The sequence below is a fragment of the Paroedura picta genome, chromosome 12, assembly GCF_049243985.1.
Source record: "Paroedura picta isolate Pp20150507F chromosome 12, Ppicta_v3.0, whole genome shotgun sequence".
Taxonomy (NCBI): Eukaryota; Metazoa; Chordata; class Lepidosauria; order Squamata; family Gekkonidae; genus Paroedura; species Paroedura picta.
Window position 1 is genome coordinate 31225858 of NC_135380.1, and position 21016 is coordinate 31246873.

Sequence of the window (21016 nt, forward strand, 5' to 3'; positions counted from 1 at the left end):
CCTTTCTTTGATAATATTCCTAAAAGATTTTTCTTTTTCTGAAACTGGAGTCTTTTCAACTACAGAAAGTGCTGACCTGGATAGCCCAGAGTAGCCTCTCGTCAGATCTCAAAAGCTAAGCACGGTCAGTTTTTGGTTAGTATTCAGATGGGAAACCATCAAAGAATACCAGGGTCATGACACAGAGGCAAACCACCTCTGAATGTCTCTTCCCTTGAAAACTCCATGGGATTACCATGTCAACTGTGACTTGATGGCACTTTCCACACCCAACCATGGAAAAAAGCCTCATGCTTATCAAAGTAAAAGGGAGAATCATAGAGTTGGGATGGACCTCCTGGGTCATCTAGCCCAACCCCCTGCACTGTGCAGGACACTCACAACCCTATCGCTCATCCACTGTAACCTGCCACCCCCTTGAGCCTTCACAGAATAAGCCTTTCCGTCAAATGGCTTTCCAGCCTCTGTTTAAAAATTTCCAAAGATGGAGAACCCACCACCTCCCGAGGAAGCCTGTTCCACTGAGAAACCACTCTGTCAGAAACTTCCTGATGTATAAACAAAATTTCTTTTGAATTAATTTCAGGAGCAGGAACCATCCGTATTATTGGAAATATCTCTAACAGGTGAGATTTCTTTAAAAATTTCCCCTTACCTCCGTGTTGGCTAATTTGGGAAAGGGATTCTGATTTTTTCTCCAGATAGTTTTACTTCAAGCCATTAGACTGCAATTCTATTAGTAGCCTGCTGGTGACAGTGGAGAGTAAACCCTATTTATAAAAGGTGAAATCAAGCCAAAGAAGCGAACTCCGCGTTGTGAGTCTGGACTACAGGCTGAGACCTCCAGATGGGTAAAAATAGGGGGCTGAGAGATCATTTTACCACAAGCAGTTCTTCCTACCTTCTCGTTATTACAAATACGACTGTGCTAATGGCATTTGCTTCTAAAGACAACCACAGAAGCAGCAAAACTGAAGATGTGGGATTTTAATGATTCTAAGCCGAAGAGCATCCAACCTCCTTTGTACAAAAAGAAGTAATCGCCTTTGGAGCAGGCTGCCACTTGTGCAACAGATTCCTGCCTGCCCGCCTTCTCAGATTTAAGCAAAATCTTGTGAAGTGTCGTCGCTGCACTCAGAGACAAGCGGGGAGGGAGGAGGAGGAGGAGGGTTAAGGGGTTGGAAGAGATTCTCCTCCGATTTCTGAGTTGCTTTGCTGATCCACAGCTCTCTGATGTCAGTTGAGGAATCACCCTGAGATAGTGCATTCTCCTTCCGGATTATGATCTGCTTGCAATACTGCTTATACTTGGACTCACTCTTTGACATTTGGTGAATGCCGCTGTCATAACCTGGACAAAACAAAAAAAAAGTCATGGATACATTCAGCATCAGTGCCTTCACACATGCATGCCTGAAAGCAGAGGTCTGCAGTGCTCTTAAATTCAGCATCACTGATGGAAGCAGAAGTGACGTGGTGCCTTGCAGCCTTTGCCTCATCCTTGGTTGGAGCAGGAGCAGCTTCCCTTCTTGGAGAGTTGGGATTCACACATCCAGGCTCAAAAACTGTCACATTTCACTTTGGAAATATTCAGAAATTTCAACTTGTGCAGAACAGGAAAGCTAAATACATTGACTAGTGTTAAAAAAGATTACAGGTTTTCCCGTTCGCCAGCCAAACTCCAAAAGCTGTTGTAAAGATTTAACACCCAGAACAGTTAGATATCTAAAAGACCACTTAATCCTGCAGGAAGCTGCCCATCAGTTAAGTTCTTCCTTCCTTTTGTCTGAGTAATATGGGTAGCTACTAAAGAGTGGGCCTTTTCTGGGTCACCATTCAGGCTCTGGAGGTCTCTCCACAGCCAAAAGTGCCTATGAGCATCTCTGCTAGTATTCTGGCATGAGACAAACCCTGTCTTGTATCTCTGAAATTTTAATAGAGCTTAAGAACGTTCGTTTCTGGTTTTCTGGTTTTCAGAGTCCATGTTTATAACTGAGCTGCAAGTTCTATTTGGTTTGATTTTACTGCAGGTTAAACTGCCTGCAGATAGAAATAGGCCAGAGTGGAAAAACGCTAACCCACTTTTGATCCCACAACACAGCAAGTAGCATTACTACATTTGAACTTGCAAGTAACATAACTATCATGGCCAACAGCTGCTGATGGACTGATCCTCTAGGAACCCTCCTGCCCTGCTATTTGCTGCTATTTCCATTTACTGCCCAAATGGCTTTTCAAGACACCTGCCTTGGCCTTGTGCTGTAATAGATGGTCACACTTACCCTCCAAGAACAGACTTGCTCTGTTGCTTTTGTACTCCATGAACTTCAAAGAAGCCTTCCTTCTATTAGTGGCCCCTTGTGACGTCTGAGGCCTACACTCTGGCAGGTAAACCTGCTCTGCAGACTGGAGAGGATAAGTGCAGACAATGATTATATAGCCAACAACCTCAATGGTGATTGCATCTGGACTCCGAAACGCATGCTCAGAAAGTAAAAGATATTGAAGGAACTTAACCAGAGGGGAAAGTTGGGTACACCCCAAGGCTGCATATCTGAGCAGCACCCACAGTTTTATTTTCACCGATTTTGACTGATTTAATAGACCTCTTCTCATGTGATCTGGGAATGGGCAGCATTAGGGCCGTCCACCAGAGGATTACCAGATTAAAATACAATTCAAAGCATTCTGTGGAAGAAGCATTTATCAGTGATATGACCATATATGGTCATGTCGACCCCACCCACTCCTCCCAAAATGGCCAATGATGGGCCTGAAGGGGGTGAAAATGGGAAGGGCTCCCAATGGGCATATATACAGCTATGCTTCCCAAACATATTCGGCATGATCGCACCACTTTTAGGATTTCTTGAAGCCTGAAGAATGTTTCAGGGGTTTCTCAATGGTAAAGAAAGTTGAGAAAAGCCAACTTACAGATTCCTGGGGCAGCCAGGTTTTGCATAGCAAGTTTTCTCTTTCACTCTTTTGGCCACAAGCTTCTGAAGTCTGGAAAGTCAAAGAAGTAGTGCTCAGCTGCTGTGCTAGAGGTGACACAAAGTGCTTTGTGACCCCAGAGCCTAAAACAAGGTCAGAACAAGGAGGTCATTTTTTTCTAGAAAATGTTATGGACACCCCCCTAGATCAGGAAGTACACAAAGTCAGGATTATATATCCAAACCTTCTAAAGAAACCTGGAATTGGCTTTGGAGTCTTGCTAGGCTTCTTTCTTTCACAGGCACCTAAAGGAAGAGGAGAGATATTAGAAGAGAAATGTATTGAGTCAGACAGCATCACAGAAAGCTCAATACACAATGGATAAGACAGAAACAAAGCTGTTACCTAGTGTCATTTGCTAAATAACAATGGGTTATATCAGTTCATATGCTTTTATTGCGCCTTGCCTATTGTCCACTTTACCAGCTTCCAAACCATTCAAAAAGTTCCTGGTTTCCATAGTCACCAACCCATCTACAGTTCCTTATTAGGTCATTCCCAAGATAGATTCAGTCTTTTAACCACCCTGAGCCTCCAGGGAGGGCAATATATAAATATAATAAATAAAATAAAATCCATTAATCTGAATATCATTTCATCAGTGAGGATCTTTCTTCCTGTGTTTGGGGATTAGACATCAATACACATAAATGCATCCCAATAATTTCATAATACACATCACAAAACAAAAAACACAAAACACAAAACACTTGGCATCTTGGTGATCAAGAAAGCAGTTCATACTTCACAATGTGGAGAACATTTAAATCAGAGTCCAGCAGAACCTTTAAGGCCAACAAAGATTTATTCAGGGTGTGAGCTTTTGAGTGCAGGCACTCTTCATCACACTACGATCTCCTTACATGACAGGGAATAGATAGCAAAAATCAATTCTGTTACATCAGTAGACTGTGTCACAACCAAATACAGCCAATGATAATCCTTTATCAAAACAGCCAATCAATCCCCTGAATTCAGTGTGTTTTTGTAAACACGAGACACCAAACTGCCTGATAGTGAGAAAACATTGAGAAAACCAAACCAAAGCATCACCAGCCTGCAATAAGAGGAAGGCTCGGTTGATTAACAATTCATTAATAAAGTTATAATTTTATGTCCTGAAAATATGTGGATTATACTCATGGATTTTCTATGGCACATTGTAACATCAAACTGTTTAAAGAATACTGCTTGCACTGCCCAGAAATCCCTATACATACTAGAGAATCCCTATACCTACGGAAAGGATGGGAGAAAGAAGAAAGGCCTTGTACAGGTAAACAAACCCTATTTCTGCAGAGGGCTATGGAGAGCTACGCCAATCTAGAAATAATGCTTCAAATGGCTTCTGTGCAGGCACACAAAATGCATCCAGTTGGAACTGAGATATCAGCTCACCAAATACAGCAGACAGGTGGATGAAGTCAGGCCCAATCCAGCTCTTCTAACAAACACAGGGTAAGCCTCCTTTGAAAACTAGGTCTATAGAGAGACCACAGCACACCAACAAGGAGATGTGGCGACTAGTCCCACCGCATTTTTAAAAAGTTGGAAACACCCCAACAGAAAATAAATTAAACGGGGAGAGGAGGGAGGACTCAAAATCCAACAAAAAGAGTCAAAAGTGCCTGCCTCCTGTCAGTTTAACCGCAACTCTACAGAGGGCTATAAAATTGCAATGCTATGTGCATTTCTGGATATGAGACATTCGGCAAAGAAACTAACACATATTCTCTTTTAATTTCTCATCCAAGTCCTCGCTTATCTTATGTTCAAATCTGGACAAACCAGGTACCTTCTGCACAATAAGTGGGAATTCTCTGCTGCTTTGAAACACTCTTCTCTTGTTCTCCAAATGGATGGCATTCTTCCTCTGCATGTCTGCTAAGGGAGAAAGCTGCAGCTGTTGTGGGAAGAATTTCCTCTTCCCAGCAGGCCTTTCCACAGTCTTCCTTTCTTTGTCTGTAGGACTACTTCAGAACAAAACCAACATAACACAACCGTCACTGTTCTGGGCTAAAAAATACCCAACTCCTGAGCATGGAAATGGGATAATTTCATTTTCCAAAGGATGCAAATGTTCACAATTATGGTATTTGTATTTTCACCAGGGTTTGAAAGAACTTAGCAAAGCCTCAAAGGACAAGGGTGGCACTTCCTGTGCCAAGAGCTCCCCAACGCTCCTTTGTCACACTAAATTCAGTGGGCCAGGATGCCAACCCAGTTCTTTGGCTGGCAGGATTTGTTTTCAAACTCTTCCCTTAACCAAAGTACGTCTCTGGAAAGCTGCTGCTTGTGACTAACCTTGCTTTATTGATAGGAATCTTTGGGTTCCTTCTTAGATGCAAGAGGTAGGGCTGGCCTCCTGTTGGAACTTTGTTTGACTTTTTTCTGTTGTGTAGGTTAGGGCATTGCTAGCAAAAGGGGGAAAGTGCATACATACACAAATGAGAAAACCAAATACACATTTTTACCCTAAACACCAAACCCTGCCCCATGCCTGCCACTATCCCATGGGAGAACATCCACTGTGAGAACATCCACTGTGAAGGAAAAGTTGTGGGTGTAAGTTGCTCAAGATTTATTTGGAGGCCTCTGAACAAGCCACTGGTCCCACACCTACACTTCTAATAGCAGCCTAAGACGAATTTTTCACCTCAGTTCTGTTCCATTCCCGCAGTCGCCATGGGCTATAATATAGATCTTTAGAAAATAACAAGACATAGTCCATATTTTACAAATTACATCTGACAGAGAGCAAATAACAGAACGTTTGTTACCATGACAATGATTATGATAACATTTCACAGCATCCTGACACTCTCTAAGGACCACACACAGCTTTGTCACTTTTAGTTTACTGAAATGTTCCATGATCGTCAATGACAACACATAAAAGAAATAATAAGCAACCACTTAGAAAAGCAATCATACTGTATCTTGCTGCTAAAAAATTATTTAGAAGAGAGGATGATCCTAATACTAAACTATGCCTTTATTAATAGCTATTGATCTCTGTAAACTTCAAAGTGCTGTGTTCATCTAGAGCAGTGGTCCCCAACCTTTTTATCACCGGGGACCACTCAACGCCTTTTACTGAGGCCCGGTGGGGGGGGGTAGTTTACTCCTCTACTCTCAACCACTGCCCTAACGCTCTCTGATCGCTATGGTAATGTTTAAATATCCCTTCAAAACAAGATACAGACATGCCACAACAATGAAGTGTGTTGTAAAGGGCTGGGGGGGATGAAGTAAAGGGGGGGGAGAAGGCGTCCTTCAGGGCCCACCTCCAATTAGTCGAAGGACCACATGTGGTCTGCGGCCCACAGGTTGGGGATCGCTAATCTAGAGAAGTAAGTCAAGAGCAACAGGAGAAAAAAAAGAGGAAAAAGGAAAGGTGAAGGGACGAAGGGATAGGGAAGAAAAAGTGAGGCAGCAAGAGATAGTCTATCATAATCAAGATTGGTATCAGTGGCCAGCATGGTGGAGCACCAGCCAAGGTGCACAGCCCAGTAGCAAGTCTACCACCAATGAGAGGCTATTGACCCGTCTATTCCAACAAAGAACCTGAGAAATAGCCCCAGTGGCCCTGCTCTTTTGGGATGATCTCCCATTTCCTAATGGGAATGGCTCTTCAGGAGGTGGTGTTCCACAGCTCTCTCACATGAGTTCTGCATTCTGCACCCTCCTGGCAACTCACTAGCCAGGAAATGGGAGCTGGTGATATCTCTGGGTTCTGTATGGGAGATGTGTTAAAAAGGAAGCAGTAAGAGAGCTACTCTTGTATAAGAGAATCACTTCTATCTCCTTTCAGTATTTCTCTGACAAGGAAATGGAAGACTATTCCAGGGGCCCCTGGGCTGTCAACAGTCACCTCCCTCTCCCATTGACTGGTTATGAGACACAGCCCACTCCAATTCTAGAACGGGGCTCTGGTCCCAGTTCACTGAGATCTCTCACCTGTATCTAGCATAGGGCGATAGGGAAGACATACTGGTAAGGAAAACCTATAGTCAAGTTGCTTTGAAAGAGCTCAAAAATATTACAGTTTAAATTTTTCAAGTCATCTAAATGCAAGATATGACACCTGTTTCTGTGAAGCACTAGAGTTGTCATCAAAGCACCCCAGAAAGGCATTCCACATGGCATACATAAGTATGTATATGTATGTGTTACAGGTCCCAAGGAGTAAACTCTAGGATTTCTGTTACTCAGTCATCAACTATAGGTAGAGTTGGATTTCCAAGCCTACAGCAGCTAAAGCTGTTTCAAGCACTTCATATCAGGAAAAACTTCATATGCAAAATCTTGAAGTATCAGGCTGCTATTACATAAAGGCACAGAAGCAAACTATTTTATTTAGTTATTTCTTTTATTTTTATACCGCCCTTCCTTACAGCTACATTTTGTTTAAAAGGTGATTCTATTTTCAGATGATTCCTAAATCCAGCAGCAGGAAGGAGAAGAATCTATACAGGAAAACTTACAGTCTCGGTGCCGTTCTTAATAGACAGGAGGCTTTCCAAAGCAAGGTCTTTCACACACATTCGTTGTGCAGGAGTCCGTCTAAACAAAGAAAAGCTATACCGTTGACTTCTTTTGGCTCTTCAGTGAGAATTACAGGGATTATTTTAGAGGTAATTGCAAACAATACCTGTGGGAGTTAACAGGGTGAGGCTCTCTATATTTGTAATGACACTATGCTGGATTTGTTGGCAATGAAGGGAATCCTTTGCTCTCAGTTTTATACTGGTATGAGATCTCAATTAGAGGGAGAGCTGTTTTCAGTGCATATTGTGTGATGTTGAGTATGCAGTAAGGTACTTACGTTCTTGCGGATGGCCTCTCACTCTGCAATAATTTATGCCGTATATCTGGGATCCACCTCACAATCAAGTTCCCATAGGTAGGCTGGTAACCCAGCTTGGGTGCCACAAGTTCACTGAGATCTGTCACCTGTATCTAGCATAGGGCGATAGGGAAGAAATACTCATAAGGAAAACCTATAGTCAGTTGCTTTGAAAGAGCTCAAAAAGATCACCGTTTAAATTTTTAAAGTAATCTAAATGCATGATATGACACCTGACAATTCTGCCCTGCCTGACTTATTTATTTCTCAGGGTAGGGAGGGAATGCTATAAACTCCCCAAGTGACATGTCTGTGAATTACACACATACACACACACACACGTGCAATGAAGTTCCAGAGCGAGCTATTTTCTTTGGACAAATGGAAAAATATGGTGTCTCAGTAATATTTGCCTTTTTATAAATACACAAACAGAACTACTATCCCATTTCAAATGCCTAGACAAATCCTGCACACCAAGTAGCTTCATTCGTAGACAGCTTACAGTCTTTGAAATGCAGTTTTTAGAAGCACATCTCTGCCTTCAGCAGGAGGGATATCTTCCCCAAGCTCTGACAGGGTCTTGGCAGATCTCCTGACATTTAACTCCTATTGACTAAACATCGATAACCACTTAAAATATAATGTTCTCAGGTCAAAGGCCCTGATTCTGGCATGGAACCAGAATAATCAACTAATTCATAGAGATCAGACAGGGACTGATCAGGGACTCAATTTTAGCATATTAAAGTAAATTTGAATCAGAAGGGTTGACATTTCACTTGAGGCTATTTACATTTTGAAATAGCATTAACGGGGTATGAAGAATTAACCACTGAAAACTATCTTCCTTTTTATTTATTTATTATATTTATATATCACCATCTCTTTTGGCTCAGGACGGTTTACATTATAACTCTCATATGCAGTACAGTACAATGAACATTCAATATAAAACTTATTTAACAGTGAAACATGTATCAAACAGTGTAATATAACAACAGTACTTAATAACAACAACAACAAACAGTGTGATATAACAACAGTACTGAATAACAAACAACAGTTTGGTCTGTCTGCACTGTGGTCCGGTTTTCTATTAGTGCAGATTATGGGGCTTCTGGTTGGCAACTTATTAATGCCAACTTATTAAAATGCATTTTATCTGGAAGCATGCCTACAGTGATATTACAGAATATGCAAGGTAATTTAACTATAACTGACCAATAAATCAATCAGCAAGCAAACTTTCATTGTTATTTAGATATCATGTTCATTCCCATTGAGACAAAAAACAAACAAACCAGGATATAAATGGAACAAATAAAGGTTATAATAAAGTTGTAGATCTGAGGAAGCCCTAGCTAAAGTGATATAATCTGGGAGTTAAAAGAAACTGTACAGAAACTCAGGAGCTGTACCTACCCCAAACACCTTTCCCCAGCAGATTGTTGAACTTACTTTTTCAACTTGTTTTAAAGAGGTGAGGCTTACTGGTGTATAATAGGGAGTGTGAGTCTCGACCCTAGAATTCAGCCCTGGGAAGGGATTTCTTTCAGAACTGAAATATGAAAATGAAAAGAAAATGCTGAAAAGCTCAAGCGGACCATATGCAATGGACAGAACTTCTGCCTAATAAATACTCACTACTGTTCAGTTTTATTTGCACAAGCCGGACTGAAATGTACAAGGGCTGCACAAAATCAGTGCCTCATTCTTGTGTGCCTCCAGTTCATCCCAACAAGACTTGCACAGGTGAACTTTCTGGTAGATAGATTCCCGTTGTTGGGGTTGCTTCTAGACTAGGATCCTTTAGAGCTACTCAGTCATTAGGTTGTTCGTCATGGTGTCTTCTGTGCAGTCACACATTGGGACTGCACTCATGCAAGCCAGCCACCAAAGGTTCTCTTACAGCTACACTGGTATTTCTTTACCTCTCAAAGGGAGTTCCTCTCCAGCAGAGTTCTTTAGAGGCAGTCTTCCCACTAACAGTCACATGCTTTGCAGGGAAGAGTCCTCCTGAGCTGCTGCAAGTGTCATGAATGTAACTGCATCCTATGAACTCACAGCGGGGTAGGAGGGAGGGGGAATGTGTGCCTGCACAATAGACACCTTGATAAACAACAGTTACAGGTAAGTGCACATTGTTTTCATTTTCAATCTTCTGTGCAGTCCCACATTGGGAGTCTACATGGCTCCTTACCTTGGAAGTGGGGTGAGTTTCACTGGAATAAAGAGTGTAGCGTGGCTCTGCCAACTGCTGAATCACTTATCACATTCATGTCCACAAAACAGTACTTGGCAAAGGTGTCCACTAATGACCACATCATTGCTCAGCAGATGTTCTCCAAGGAAGAGCTTCTCCAAAATGCTGCTGACACTGCCTGTATCCCGGTAGAATGCACCTGAAGCTTCAGAGGACATGGTAGACTGGCTTGTTCATACCCCCAACAGAATAGCCAACAGAATAGCTAGAAATGATCTGTGATGAGGCTGGCCTCCCCCTTGAGCTACTGGAATAGCACACAAAAAGGTGCAGAGACTGTCTACACAAAACAATAAAGTGTCAGAATCAGAGGAATTCTGTTGTATTGATTGTGATTGATTATTAGAGCCTGTGATACTTCCCAATTCCTGCTTCTGCTTTGCACCTCAGGGCTGAATTCCTTAGTCTGTAGTTTATTATTTCCATTTCTCACACCAAAGCTTCACTGAGCTACCTCTCCCCCAATGACTTCCTGTGCTTTGTACTTAGATTGTAGGATTGTTTGGTCTCCCTTTGAAACCCGAGTCATCACCTTCCCATGGGAGGGAGGGAAGGGAATGTGCTTTTGTTTTATATATGCAAACCCTTGTGTGTAACTTCAGTTCTGCTTATAGCTTTGTTGGATGTCTATGCTTCTGAATAAAGAGACTTTCTGAAATAGAAGTTTTACTTGACTGAAGTCGAGCACTCTGACATAAAGACCTCCTCACATCTCAGGAATGTAGCTTTTTTTCAGCCTCTGAGGTAAGGGATGGAAATAATATTGGAAGGACAATGTCCTGAGCAAGGTGGAAACTCGAGACTACCTTAGGTAAAAAACATAAACTGGGTCTCAGCACTACATAGCTATTCTGGAATTTTAATAAATGGACATACAGCCCTCAAAGCTGCCACCTCTTCCACTCTCCTGGCTGACATGATCACAACCAAAAACTGTGACCTTGAAATACAAGGGTCCCAAGTTACAAGAACCTAGAGACTCAAATGCTGCTAAACATGAGTTGAGAATGTGTTTGTGCTGGGAAGACTTCCATTTGTTAGAACCTAAGGCAGTTATGGCTGGAACCAATGAGTTAATTAATTCTGGGAATAGCTTGGAGTTTGAATGATGGTCTCCTTATGTTAGGATTTGGAATGGGCTTTTTAAGGTGGGGGTACCAATACACACCGCTTAGCTGAAATGACAGGTGGTCAGATCTGACACTGCAGTTCCTTCCCCAGAACTGATGGAACAGAGATGCTCAGTGACCGGCATGCAAGTTGATCAGTTCTAACTGGTGATTTCAAAAGAAAGGGCTGACTGTGCTCTGCTGGGGCAGATTTTTTCATTGTCTCACTATCAAAGCAAGAGACTGCTTGCTCCCATAAGTGGGCTTCTGTGCTAAATTGGAGGCAAATCTTGCACATGGCTGTATTACGGGACTCAACCAAGCATAAAATGCAGAGAACAGGTTATTTTTGTACTGCACTGGGTACAGTTTTTTAAACAAAGGCTTTTGAGACATTTCCCAAAGAGGGAAGAATCCCCAGGAAGCAAAGAAAACTTCAAGAAAACTCATGAGAACCACGTCTGAGTTGAACACATCCCCACAATGCAGTGGTGAAGAAAGGACTGAAGGAAGGGAGAGGCTAATCCCTGCAGAACACATGACCGATAGGTGGGAAGACGGCATTAATTTTTTTTTTAAATTAAGATGGCCTCTAGTGAGCTCTACAGGGGAGGGGCTCCCCTTGAAGTGTTAAAGAAATGCCAGAGTAGCTGCAACAGAGCCTTTGTGCAACGGCAATGTAGGACTGTGCAGAAGACTGAAGATGAAAAGCAGGTTAACAGATTGGCAACTGGTTGGCAACAATGTAATTTGCACGGCTTATAAAAACAGTATGAATTAATTATACCAATTCATAATTGAAATATATATATATTATATATGTATGTGTGTGTATATATTGTTAGTTTTATATATATTTTGTTGTTGTTAGGTGCAAAAGTAGTGTCCGACCCATCGCGACCCCATGGACAATGATCCTCCAGGCCTTCCTGTCCTCTACCATTCCCCGGAGTCCATTTAAGTTTGCATTTACATATATATATAAATGAGCAGCCCTCGGAGGGCAGAGAATTGCCGGGGCTTCTCCCGGCCGCAGGTCCGAGTTTTTATCCCGAACTGGGCCCGCCCTAACTCCTTCCCGACAGCCCTTACTGAATTATTTTGTCCGCGGCGCCCCGCGCCTTGGGACGGTTTAAAGATATATATATGGACAAGCTCTGCAACCTAGGCTTAATTTACTGGGAAGTGTACAGCAAAACTTTGTATCATGTTGCCAAAAGATCTGGAGTAAAACACCATTTCTCTTTAATGGAGATTTAAAGTGTAAAAATCGGTGGCTGAATCTTTTCTTGGCATGGAAGTACATAACATGGCATGACCAATTAATGGAAGCTTAGTGGGATGTTATTTAGGAGGTGTCCTAAATAACATCCCACTAAGCTTCCATTAATTGGTCATGCCATTTTTTTTTCTCCAGGCAGTTGGGAACTGTACCCATGCACTTGTCAAATAATACAAATCCAAAGCCCTAACATAGAAGCACAAATGTGTGAGGAAAAGACAGATCTGAAAGTACTGACCTCAGTACAGATATAGGGGGGACAAAAGCCTCAATCATTGTTGGACTTGTAGGATAGTTACTACTATCTTTGATGCTGATGATGGAGCTAGAACTTCTAGCATGCTTGATCCTTCTTCTATAAGAATAATTGAGTGGGAGGTTGAAAATTTTCAGTGTTGGCAGTTCATCTGAAACAGAAACAGCTGTCAAACACAAATAATTGTACAAGATATGCAGACAGGGAAAGCTTTTCATTTCACATATATTGTTTGTCTCTGTTTTAAGAAAATAGCATCTTTTATCAATATACTTCTCCCTCTTATTTTCAATTCCTTTGGATTCCAAAAAAGCTAAGAAGAACATGCAACAAAGAAGAGGCTAAAAAGCAATTTTACTTCTACGTTCCTCAAAAGTGTCAGATTTTAAAATCTGGGCTGTATGTTTATAACACTGCACCACTTAACAGGGATATCTCAATCTGTTACAGCAAAGCCCAAATGGTGACTTGTAGCAGCTTAAAAATGAACGTTTTTGGACAAGAGCCCATTTCATCCTGTGAATCAGCTGCAACCAGTTCTCAGCCTTGAAAGCCTTCAGGATGCCACAAGTTTCCTTTTGAGTTTTCCCCACAGAAATACAACTACCAAAATAAAACATACGGTAGTTAGACTCAAGGCTTAATTAAACAGGTTCTATCTGAGGTTTGCATCCAAGAAAGGGAACCTGGATCCTGCCAGACTTTATCCATGACCTACAATGTCTACCCATAATCTGCTAATCTACCTTGGCCTCACTTCACCTGTCAAGTTCCCTGAATACCTGCTCCGATGCACCAGGTTGTATTCAGTCTGAAATCAGAAATACTAATGTGCCAGACAGCAACAGCTTTGGAAATATGGAGTGCCCCATTATTGCCCCCCTCCAATATGTCCACTATAATTCAGCAGGCTCATAACTGATGAAGGGGAGGAGCTCAGTAGCAGGTCACCGGCTTTCCACACAGAACACTCAAGGTATCAAGTCTCAGGATGCAAGTGATAAGAAAGATTATCTTTCTAATCCTGAGACCATTGGGAGTGGGGGGCACTGCCATTTAAACTACAGAGCTAGACAAACAGTCTCATTTGATATATGGCAGCTTCATATGTTGTGGAGTTCAAACGTGACCAATGTGGCCTATCATTTATTTCCTACCAAATAAATGCCTCAGGTACATTGTTGATTCCTTTCCAGTTGAATCCCTGCTTACCTTCAATTTCTGGAAAACGTCTCTCAATCACGTTAAAGTTTTTAATAAGGGTCCGTGGCTGCCCCTTTTCAATCCTCTGCATCGCCTCCCAGCATGGCGGGTGTTGGCACGCAATCATATTGCAAATGGTTTCATCCCACTGGTTGATGTCTGTGGTCACCATTTCTGCAGCTCTTTCTTGGGTTAAGGAGCAGTCTGAAAATACTCTGTACAAGGAAGAATATGAACCAGGAATATGCAAGTTTTACAAAATGAATAGATTACTGATCAATAACAACCCCAGCACTGATTTTGTTTGTTTGTTTGTTTTGCAGGTGAATCAGCTTTTATGGAAGTTTACATAGAAAAGATAGAACAGGAAAAAATACATGAGACATAGTTTACAATTATGCCTTGTTGTTTTCTAATACATTCATTAACTAACTACCTAAATAATCGATGTAATAGTTCCAGAGTACCCGGATTTCATCAGCAGGACAATTGTTCACTAAACTTGTGAGCTTCGCCATTTTAGCCAACTCTCCCAATTTCTCGAACCAATCCAGAACTTTTGGTGTATCCCGATGTTTCCAAAACCTAGCTACCACCAACCTTGCCGCAGTTGTTGCACAGAATAAGAAATCGCCAGCTTTCCAAGAAACACTCTCCGGTAACACACTCAGTAACATAAATTCAGGACGAACTGGGAATTTAACTTTCAACATACCTTCTAAGATATCATGAATCCTTTTTTTTTTTTAATTGCATCTTTTTACATGTCCACCACATATGATAAAAGGATCTAACCTTTTCTTTACATTTCCAACATTTTGTATCAGAATTCCCAGATATTTTACCCAGCAACTTAGCAGTCACATACCACCTGTAAAACATGTTATACCAGTTTTCCCTTAACAGCTGACATCATCTACCTGATATCTTCACAGTATTGATACTGATCTCTAAAGGCCTTTATGCTTTGTTTCATAAACAGGGCACTGATATCAGCTCTTCTCTGTTGTGCTATCAAGACGATTCTGATAAATGGAGAATGCCCTCTTGAAGGTCCGTTTCACAGGGATCCCACAATATAAACTAGCAAGAGCTTTCTCAGATACATCATCCCATGTCTAGAACTCCCTCCCCATACCTGCTTCATCTGATGTTTAACCTTTTCAAGCACCAGATAAAGTTAAACCTTTCTATGTATTTGGGAAGTAGGTAACTCTGCTCAGGGCTGCTCTACTAGTTATTTTCCCTCATTTATCAATTGATTAATATAATGATTTGTTCCATGCTGGCTTTTGTTGCAGAATAAGTTGAATTTATAGGTGTATGGGCTTCCTTGAAATTTTTAGTTCCTTTATCTTTATTTAGGGCTGCTATGTATCTTGATAGCAGCAGCAAATGCTGCCAGCTTATGGAAATTCCATAGCAGTTTCAAGGCAAGCGATGTTCAAAGGTTATCTGCCACTGCTGGCCTCTCAGGGAATTTAATTTTTCATTTGTCTTTTCCAATACTGGTTTAATTCTGTCATTACATTGTTTTTATTATAAACTGCCTCAATCACCACCGGCTATGACCTGCCAAGGTATTTTAAAGAAATAAATGTGACTTTTAAAGAGACATTAGACCTACAGTCTGGGCCGGTATTAATGCATTTAGGCTAGCATTTGACAGCCATGAGTAAACAGTTGTGGGTCAATGTAAAATTTAATTGCTTGTTTATTGCTTTATTCTTTTTTTGTGTATTTTATTGTTTATACATAAATTACATATATGAAGTTACCAGCCCCCATTCCTCAGGGGATGGCGGGCGATAAAATTATTAATAATAATACTACAATTAAAAACAATGGAAGAATTACTAAATAATAAAATCATAGCAATCTCTCACTCCTTTTCTCCCTACACAGACAGAAATACCAAAGTTAACACACATATAAACAAGCATACATTGGAATGTAAAGAGATGACTGATCTCTCTGAGAAGCTCGTGACTACAGTGGGATGAATGGAAAGACTCAAGTTTATGTTAGTACCAAATTCTGTTCTTTTTAACAGATTTGACCTCTCAAAAAGGAATAAGATAGAATTGTAATAAAGAACCCTTTACAATATTCACTATTTTTGATAAGTCTTGAACTGGTACTCAGTGGGAATAAGACAAGATTCTCAGGGGCTTTTTGCACGCCTTCAAAATAGCACAATGGTTGCCAATTGAAAACGCTACTGATTTGCTGTTTTGCACAACGTCAACAATCTGCCACACACCTGAAACCAATCTGCAAAAAGCGCTTCCTTGTAGCGCTTTCAGGGAAATCCCCAAAAGTGGATTCACTCTCCGGAAAGCGATACACTCCTGCAACCAATCTGCAACACTAGCGAAAAAGACCTGTGCGTTAACATTGTTGCGGTTTCTACAAAGTCCCTCCCCCTGGCTCTCTTCTCTGATCTTCCAGCGAAGCGATCGCCATTTTTTTTTTCTCCGAGCGAGCGGGGATAAACGCACCAGCGAGCCTCTTTCTGTTTAGATGCTTCCCTGGCTTCAGTCCCTCCCCTTTAGTCACTAAGCACAAACCACAGAAAAGCCCGTTTGCTGATGTATTTTCCCTTTATTTTTTACACATTCATTCAGCCGAAAATCGGGCCCGTGAGAGGGGGGGGGGGATTTTTTTTTTTCACTCGGAGGGAGCGTGGCAACGATCAAACGACAGCTCAAACACTCTAGGCAGCTGGATGGGTCTCTCCGTTGCAACGAATCTACACAGATTCGTTGCAATGGGTCTGTTTTTTTTTTTTTTTAAAAAACCTTTCTTAAAGGGAAAGGGGCTGTTTGGGAGCATGCTAACGGCTGCCCATTGGCTGCTTGACGGCCAGGGGCGGGACGAGCTTGGCAATAGCGCTTCCTTTCTAGCGATTTCTGCCGAGACCGGAAGCCTGTGGGAAACGCTACAAAACGCAACTGGATTCCACTACAAAGGCAGGTATGCATAACGACGAATTCCACTATTTTAAATGGCGATTTTTCATTCAGTGACCAATTTGCCACAAAGACCCCGGTGCGTAAAGCCCCTCATTATTCACAGGTCTAGTTATTGCAGATTCATAAAGCAGTAAACATGTTTTAGTTGCAGCACTTCAGATTGCAATTAAAAGACTCATGTAATGTAATTGTAATGCTTCACCATAACAACAAAAAATCGCTGCACATAAAGAAAAACAATCATGTTGGGGAGTATGCTAAGCTAAAATCTGACATGCATCTTCTATGCATTTAATTTTTGTATGGAGTAGCATATTACTGCCTCATCCGTGTTAGTGAGACCTTGTAAAGGGAACTTTCTAAACAGAATGGAAGGTCTACAAGTGATGCCTCACTATCAGAAGCTGCAATCTCTGAGATGGCAAAACAAATGGTGAGCAGAATTTAAAACAATTATCTGGAGTCTTCTTGTATTAATACCAGAATCTTATTAAATCTGGCCAATTAATGCTGCCTCAGGTCAGTTTTGTTAATTTGAAAGGAAGGAGGGATATAAAATAAATAAAAAGACAAACATTATAATATATGGACAGGATCCAAAAGCAAGAGAGATACAAGATAGCAGAGGATATGAAGTAAATCCTAGTAAAGTTAAATATCTAGGAGTATTTAAGTAAGCTAAAAAATAATTACAATGAAACTTGGCAAAAGATAAAAAGAGACCTAAATTATGGAACAAATTGAATCTATCATAGTCAGCTAGTATAGCAACAATTAAGATGACTGTCTTACTTTGATTGAACTTATTCCAAACAATACCTATAAAAATGAATGAGAAGATTATATCAACTTGGCAAAGCCATATTAATACATTTATATGGAATAACAAGAGACTCAGAATTGCTTTCAAGACACTGCTGTGTTGATTGGATAAAAAACCCAGAAAATAGATGGGTAAAAATGCTTTCCTCTCAAAGAAATTCAGTGGTGTAGCTACATAGATTACTATGGCCATGTAAGGTGGACTCTGACCAAAAAGAAGGCCAACAACAAATTTGGAGAAATAATTTTATTAAGATCTGGACAAAATGCAGAGAAAGGATAAGCCTTAGCTCTTCCACATTGAAGATAATTATCCAAAGATGGAACTGTGGAACTCTTTTGCATCCAAGATCTGGTTGATGAACAAAGGAAAATGAAAAGCTGGCAAGAACTACAAGAGGGGAAAACAACCAATTGGTTTGTATACATACAATGGGTATCAATGATGAAAGAAGAATTAAAGGACTCTAATGCAAAGCTAAGAGAGCTAACTGATTTTGAAAGTATGATTATCCAGCATAAGCTGCACCTTTCGGGTAGAATCTACAAACTACTACTTTCTTATGAAACTGAAACAGAACAAGTGAAAAACTGTATGATACAGTGGATGCAGAATTTTGAACAATCCATTGCAATGGAAGACTGGGAATACTTGTTGGACAAAACTGTGAAACTAACAATATGTCAGGCTTTATGGGAAAATTGGTTTAAAATGTTTTTAGGCAGTCTTTGACCCCTAAATGTATCTGCAAAATGTCCAGTCAAACATGGAAAATATTGGAAATGCCATGTAATGGTAGGGTTTTTCTATGAAATGTGGTGGAATTGTAAACTGATTTTAAAAATTGGGATAAAAGTTCATGCTAAACTGCAAACTATGCTGAAATGTAAATTTGCATGTGAATCAAAATATGTGTTATTGAGTGTTTTCCCAAAAGTGTTACCCAAGGATAGTGCAGAAATTTTCTTTCATGTGACAACTGCAGCTTGACTCAACATTGCTTCTGGATGGAAACAAGAACAAGAACTATAGATGAACTCATGGCTTGAGAAGACCAGGAAAGTAAGACAAAACCACTGATTATTAATGGCATTTTTGTTCTGTTTCACTGGGGCTCCAACACACTGAACAAAAAGGCCATAAAGTAGTAAAAACAGATCCAGTTCCAAGCATGCACCAGCATAACCCTCGTCATAGCATAACCTTACAATAAAACTAAATGTCAATATCTAAAATCGAACAGCAGATAGACAACAGAGATCAAATCATTAAAACAAATCAAAACAATGATGCAGACTCTTATTAGTCAAAGTCCAAATGAAATGAATCAGCTTTGTCAGCAGGAATAGTGTGAATCTACTCTCTCTAAGTACAGCACCACACAAAACAGAACTGAAAGCCACATCTGCCAATCTCAACTGTGAGAGAAGCTCAAATGAGAGAAAGTAGTCAATAAAAGTAGCTGTTTGCATGTTATAGACCATAACCAGCACTTTGAATTGTTCGCCAGTACAGTTGGGGCAGCACAAGTGTAACATGAGGATATCTGCTTATACTCCAAATTTAATTCAGCTGCAGCATTCTAAATCAAAATCATCTTCATGACCAGCCCCACATAACGTGATTTTCCATAGCTTAGAGGTCACAAAGCATGAATGACAACTATCAGATCTCTGTATTCAAGTAGAGTATGAAGTCAGCTACCAACCAAAAATGGAAGCAGGGCACAGTCATTGCATAGAAGTGCAAGAATAAGGTTGAGTCCAGTAGATTTTCTAAGGAAAGCATGCCTCCATCCAAAACAAGTTCATACCACTGACCTAGATTCAGTTGATTTGTCACTCTTAAGGGTGCTTTGATTTCTAAATAAAAGGCATCACCACTCAGGGTCTCACATGCCCGTGTGTGCATGTGGTGTACAGAAAAATCCTTTCCTCTCAAAAGATTCATTTACTTTGTTTACTGGAATTTTAACCTACTCTTCTTGAATCAGGGTGTACTCTGTTCCAAATTCATGCCAGTCCAGCTCAATATCAATTAGCAAGCTTAACAAGAATCTGAACCCAGGTTTTCCAGCACTGTATTCACTAGCCTATTTCAGACAAATATTTTTAATAAGCTATCGGATATTTATGCTGCTCATCCCTCAAGTATCACTAAAGGTACAGATGGTTCTTTCCTTCTCCACGTAACTTTCACAAGCCTATGAGGTAGGGTATGAGTGAGAGAACCAAGATCCTTGCAAGCTCCATGGCAGCGTAGGCATCAACAACAGAGTCTACTGCAAAGCTGCTCGTGAGTAAGACAAAAAGAGCTCTGTAAACACTCCGAGTCCCTGTCTCCAATTTGGGAAATTCCTCGAGATTTGGAGTTGAAGCTTGGGGAGGATCTTAGTGAGGTATAAAGGTAAAAGTATCCCCTGTGCAAGCACTGAGTCATGTCTGACCCTTGGGGTGATGCCCCCCAGCGTTTTCATGGCAGACTCAATACGGGGTGGTTTGCCAGTGCCTTTCCCAGTCATTACCCTTTTACCCACTAGCAAGCTGGGTACTCATTTTACCGACCTCGGAAGGATGGAAGGCTGAGTCAACCTTGAGCCGGCTGCTGGGATCGAACTCCCAACCTCATGGACAGACAGCTTCAGACAGCATTTCTGCCACTTACCACTCTGCGCCACAAGAGGCTAAATCTTTACTGAGGTATACCATACAATTAACTCTTCAAAGCAGCCATTTCCCCCAGGAGAACTGAAATCTAGTCTGGAAATGAGCTGTAATTCCAGCAACCACATTAAAGTTAGCAGCTTTAAAATACTCTGGACCTACGTCAAACTACCTTGCTTAATATGAAGTCGGAAAGGGTTCCAGAACTAAAACACAGCAGAGTAGCCTATACTCAGGAAGCCTCTCCACACACACACATACATCCCAGTATATTCTCTCGATACTTAAGAGAAAAATATTGGCAGCCCTCACATAGAATACTCTAGCAAGGCCTTCTTCCCGCCTTTCCCCCCCTGCTTTCCCGCCGTCCCAGCAACATCTAAAGACTTGCACACCTAGACCCCCGCCTCGGCCTAGGAGGGTTCCCTTGTGTTGCCAGGCAACGCCGAACGCTCTCCACTAGCTTCCGCCGAGCACTTCCCTGCAACTAGAAAAATGAAAGTGACGCTAAAGCTTCCGCTTCCGCAAGCGGGGGCGTGGAATTATTGCCGCTCTATCCCCGTTGTCTCTATGATAAGACATCCTAGACCAACAAG

The 21016-nt window shown here is 41.2% G+C and overlaps 1 protein-coding gene across 4 annotated transcripts; it reads right to left on the minus strand.

Moving 5' to 3' along the window:
• Nucleotides 1–972: 972 nt before the first annotated feature.
• On the minus strand, nt 973–20923 carry C12H9orf43 (chromosome 12 C9orf43 homolog). Of its 4 annotated transcripts, none has more exons than XM_077306038.1 (12): nt 20816–20923; nt 13969–14174; nt 12739–12907; nt 9269–9404; nt 7823–7956; nt 7482–7560; nt 5299–5408; nt 4790–4967; nt 3179–3239; nt 2935–3077; nt 2283–2406; nt 973–1351 (listed from the first exon to the last, which is right to left on the minus strand). In XM_077306038.1, the coding sequence occupies exons 2-12, from the start codon at nt 14129–14131 to the stop codon at nt 1101–1103; spliced, it is 1548 nt and encodes a 515-aa protein (XP_077162153.1). In that variant the 5' UTR covers nt 14132–14174; nt 20816–20923; the 3' UTR covers nt 973–1100. The 4 variants fall into 4 exon arrangements, with proteins under 4 accessions (XP_077162153.1, XP_077162157.1, XP_077162156.1 ...); XM_077306042.1 differs by having other exon boundaries at nt 9305–9404; nt 20816–20921; XM_077306041.1 differs by having other exon boundaries at nt 20733–20870.
• Between the last annotated feature and the right edge of the window lie 93 nt (nt 20924–21016).

Excerpts from the sequence above, each read along its gene's own strand:
- C12H9orf43 (XM_077306038.1), bottom strand. The coding sequence starts at position 14,131 with ATGGTGACCACAGACATCAACCAGTGGGATGAAACCATTTGCAATATG. Across the intron at positions 5,409-7,481 it reads TTAAGAACGGCACCGAGACT|CAATGCCCTAACCTACACAA; the intron begins GTAAGTTTTCCT and ends CCCTTTTGCTAG. Across the intron at positions 2,407-2,934 it reads CCTGGCTGCCCCAGGAATCT|TCTGCAGAGCAGGTTTACCT; the intron begins GTAAGTTGGCTT and ends TATCCTCTCCAG.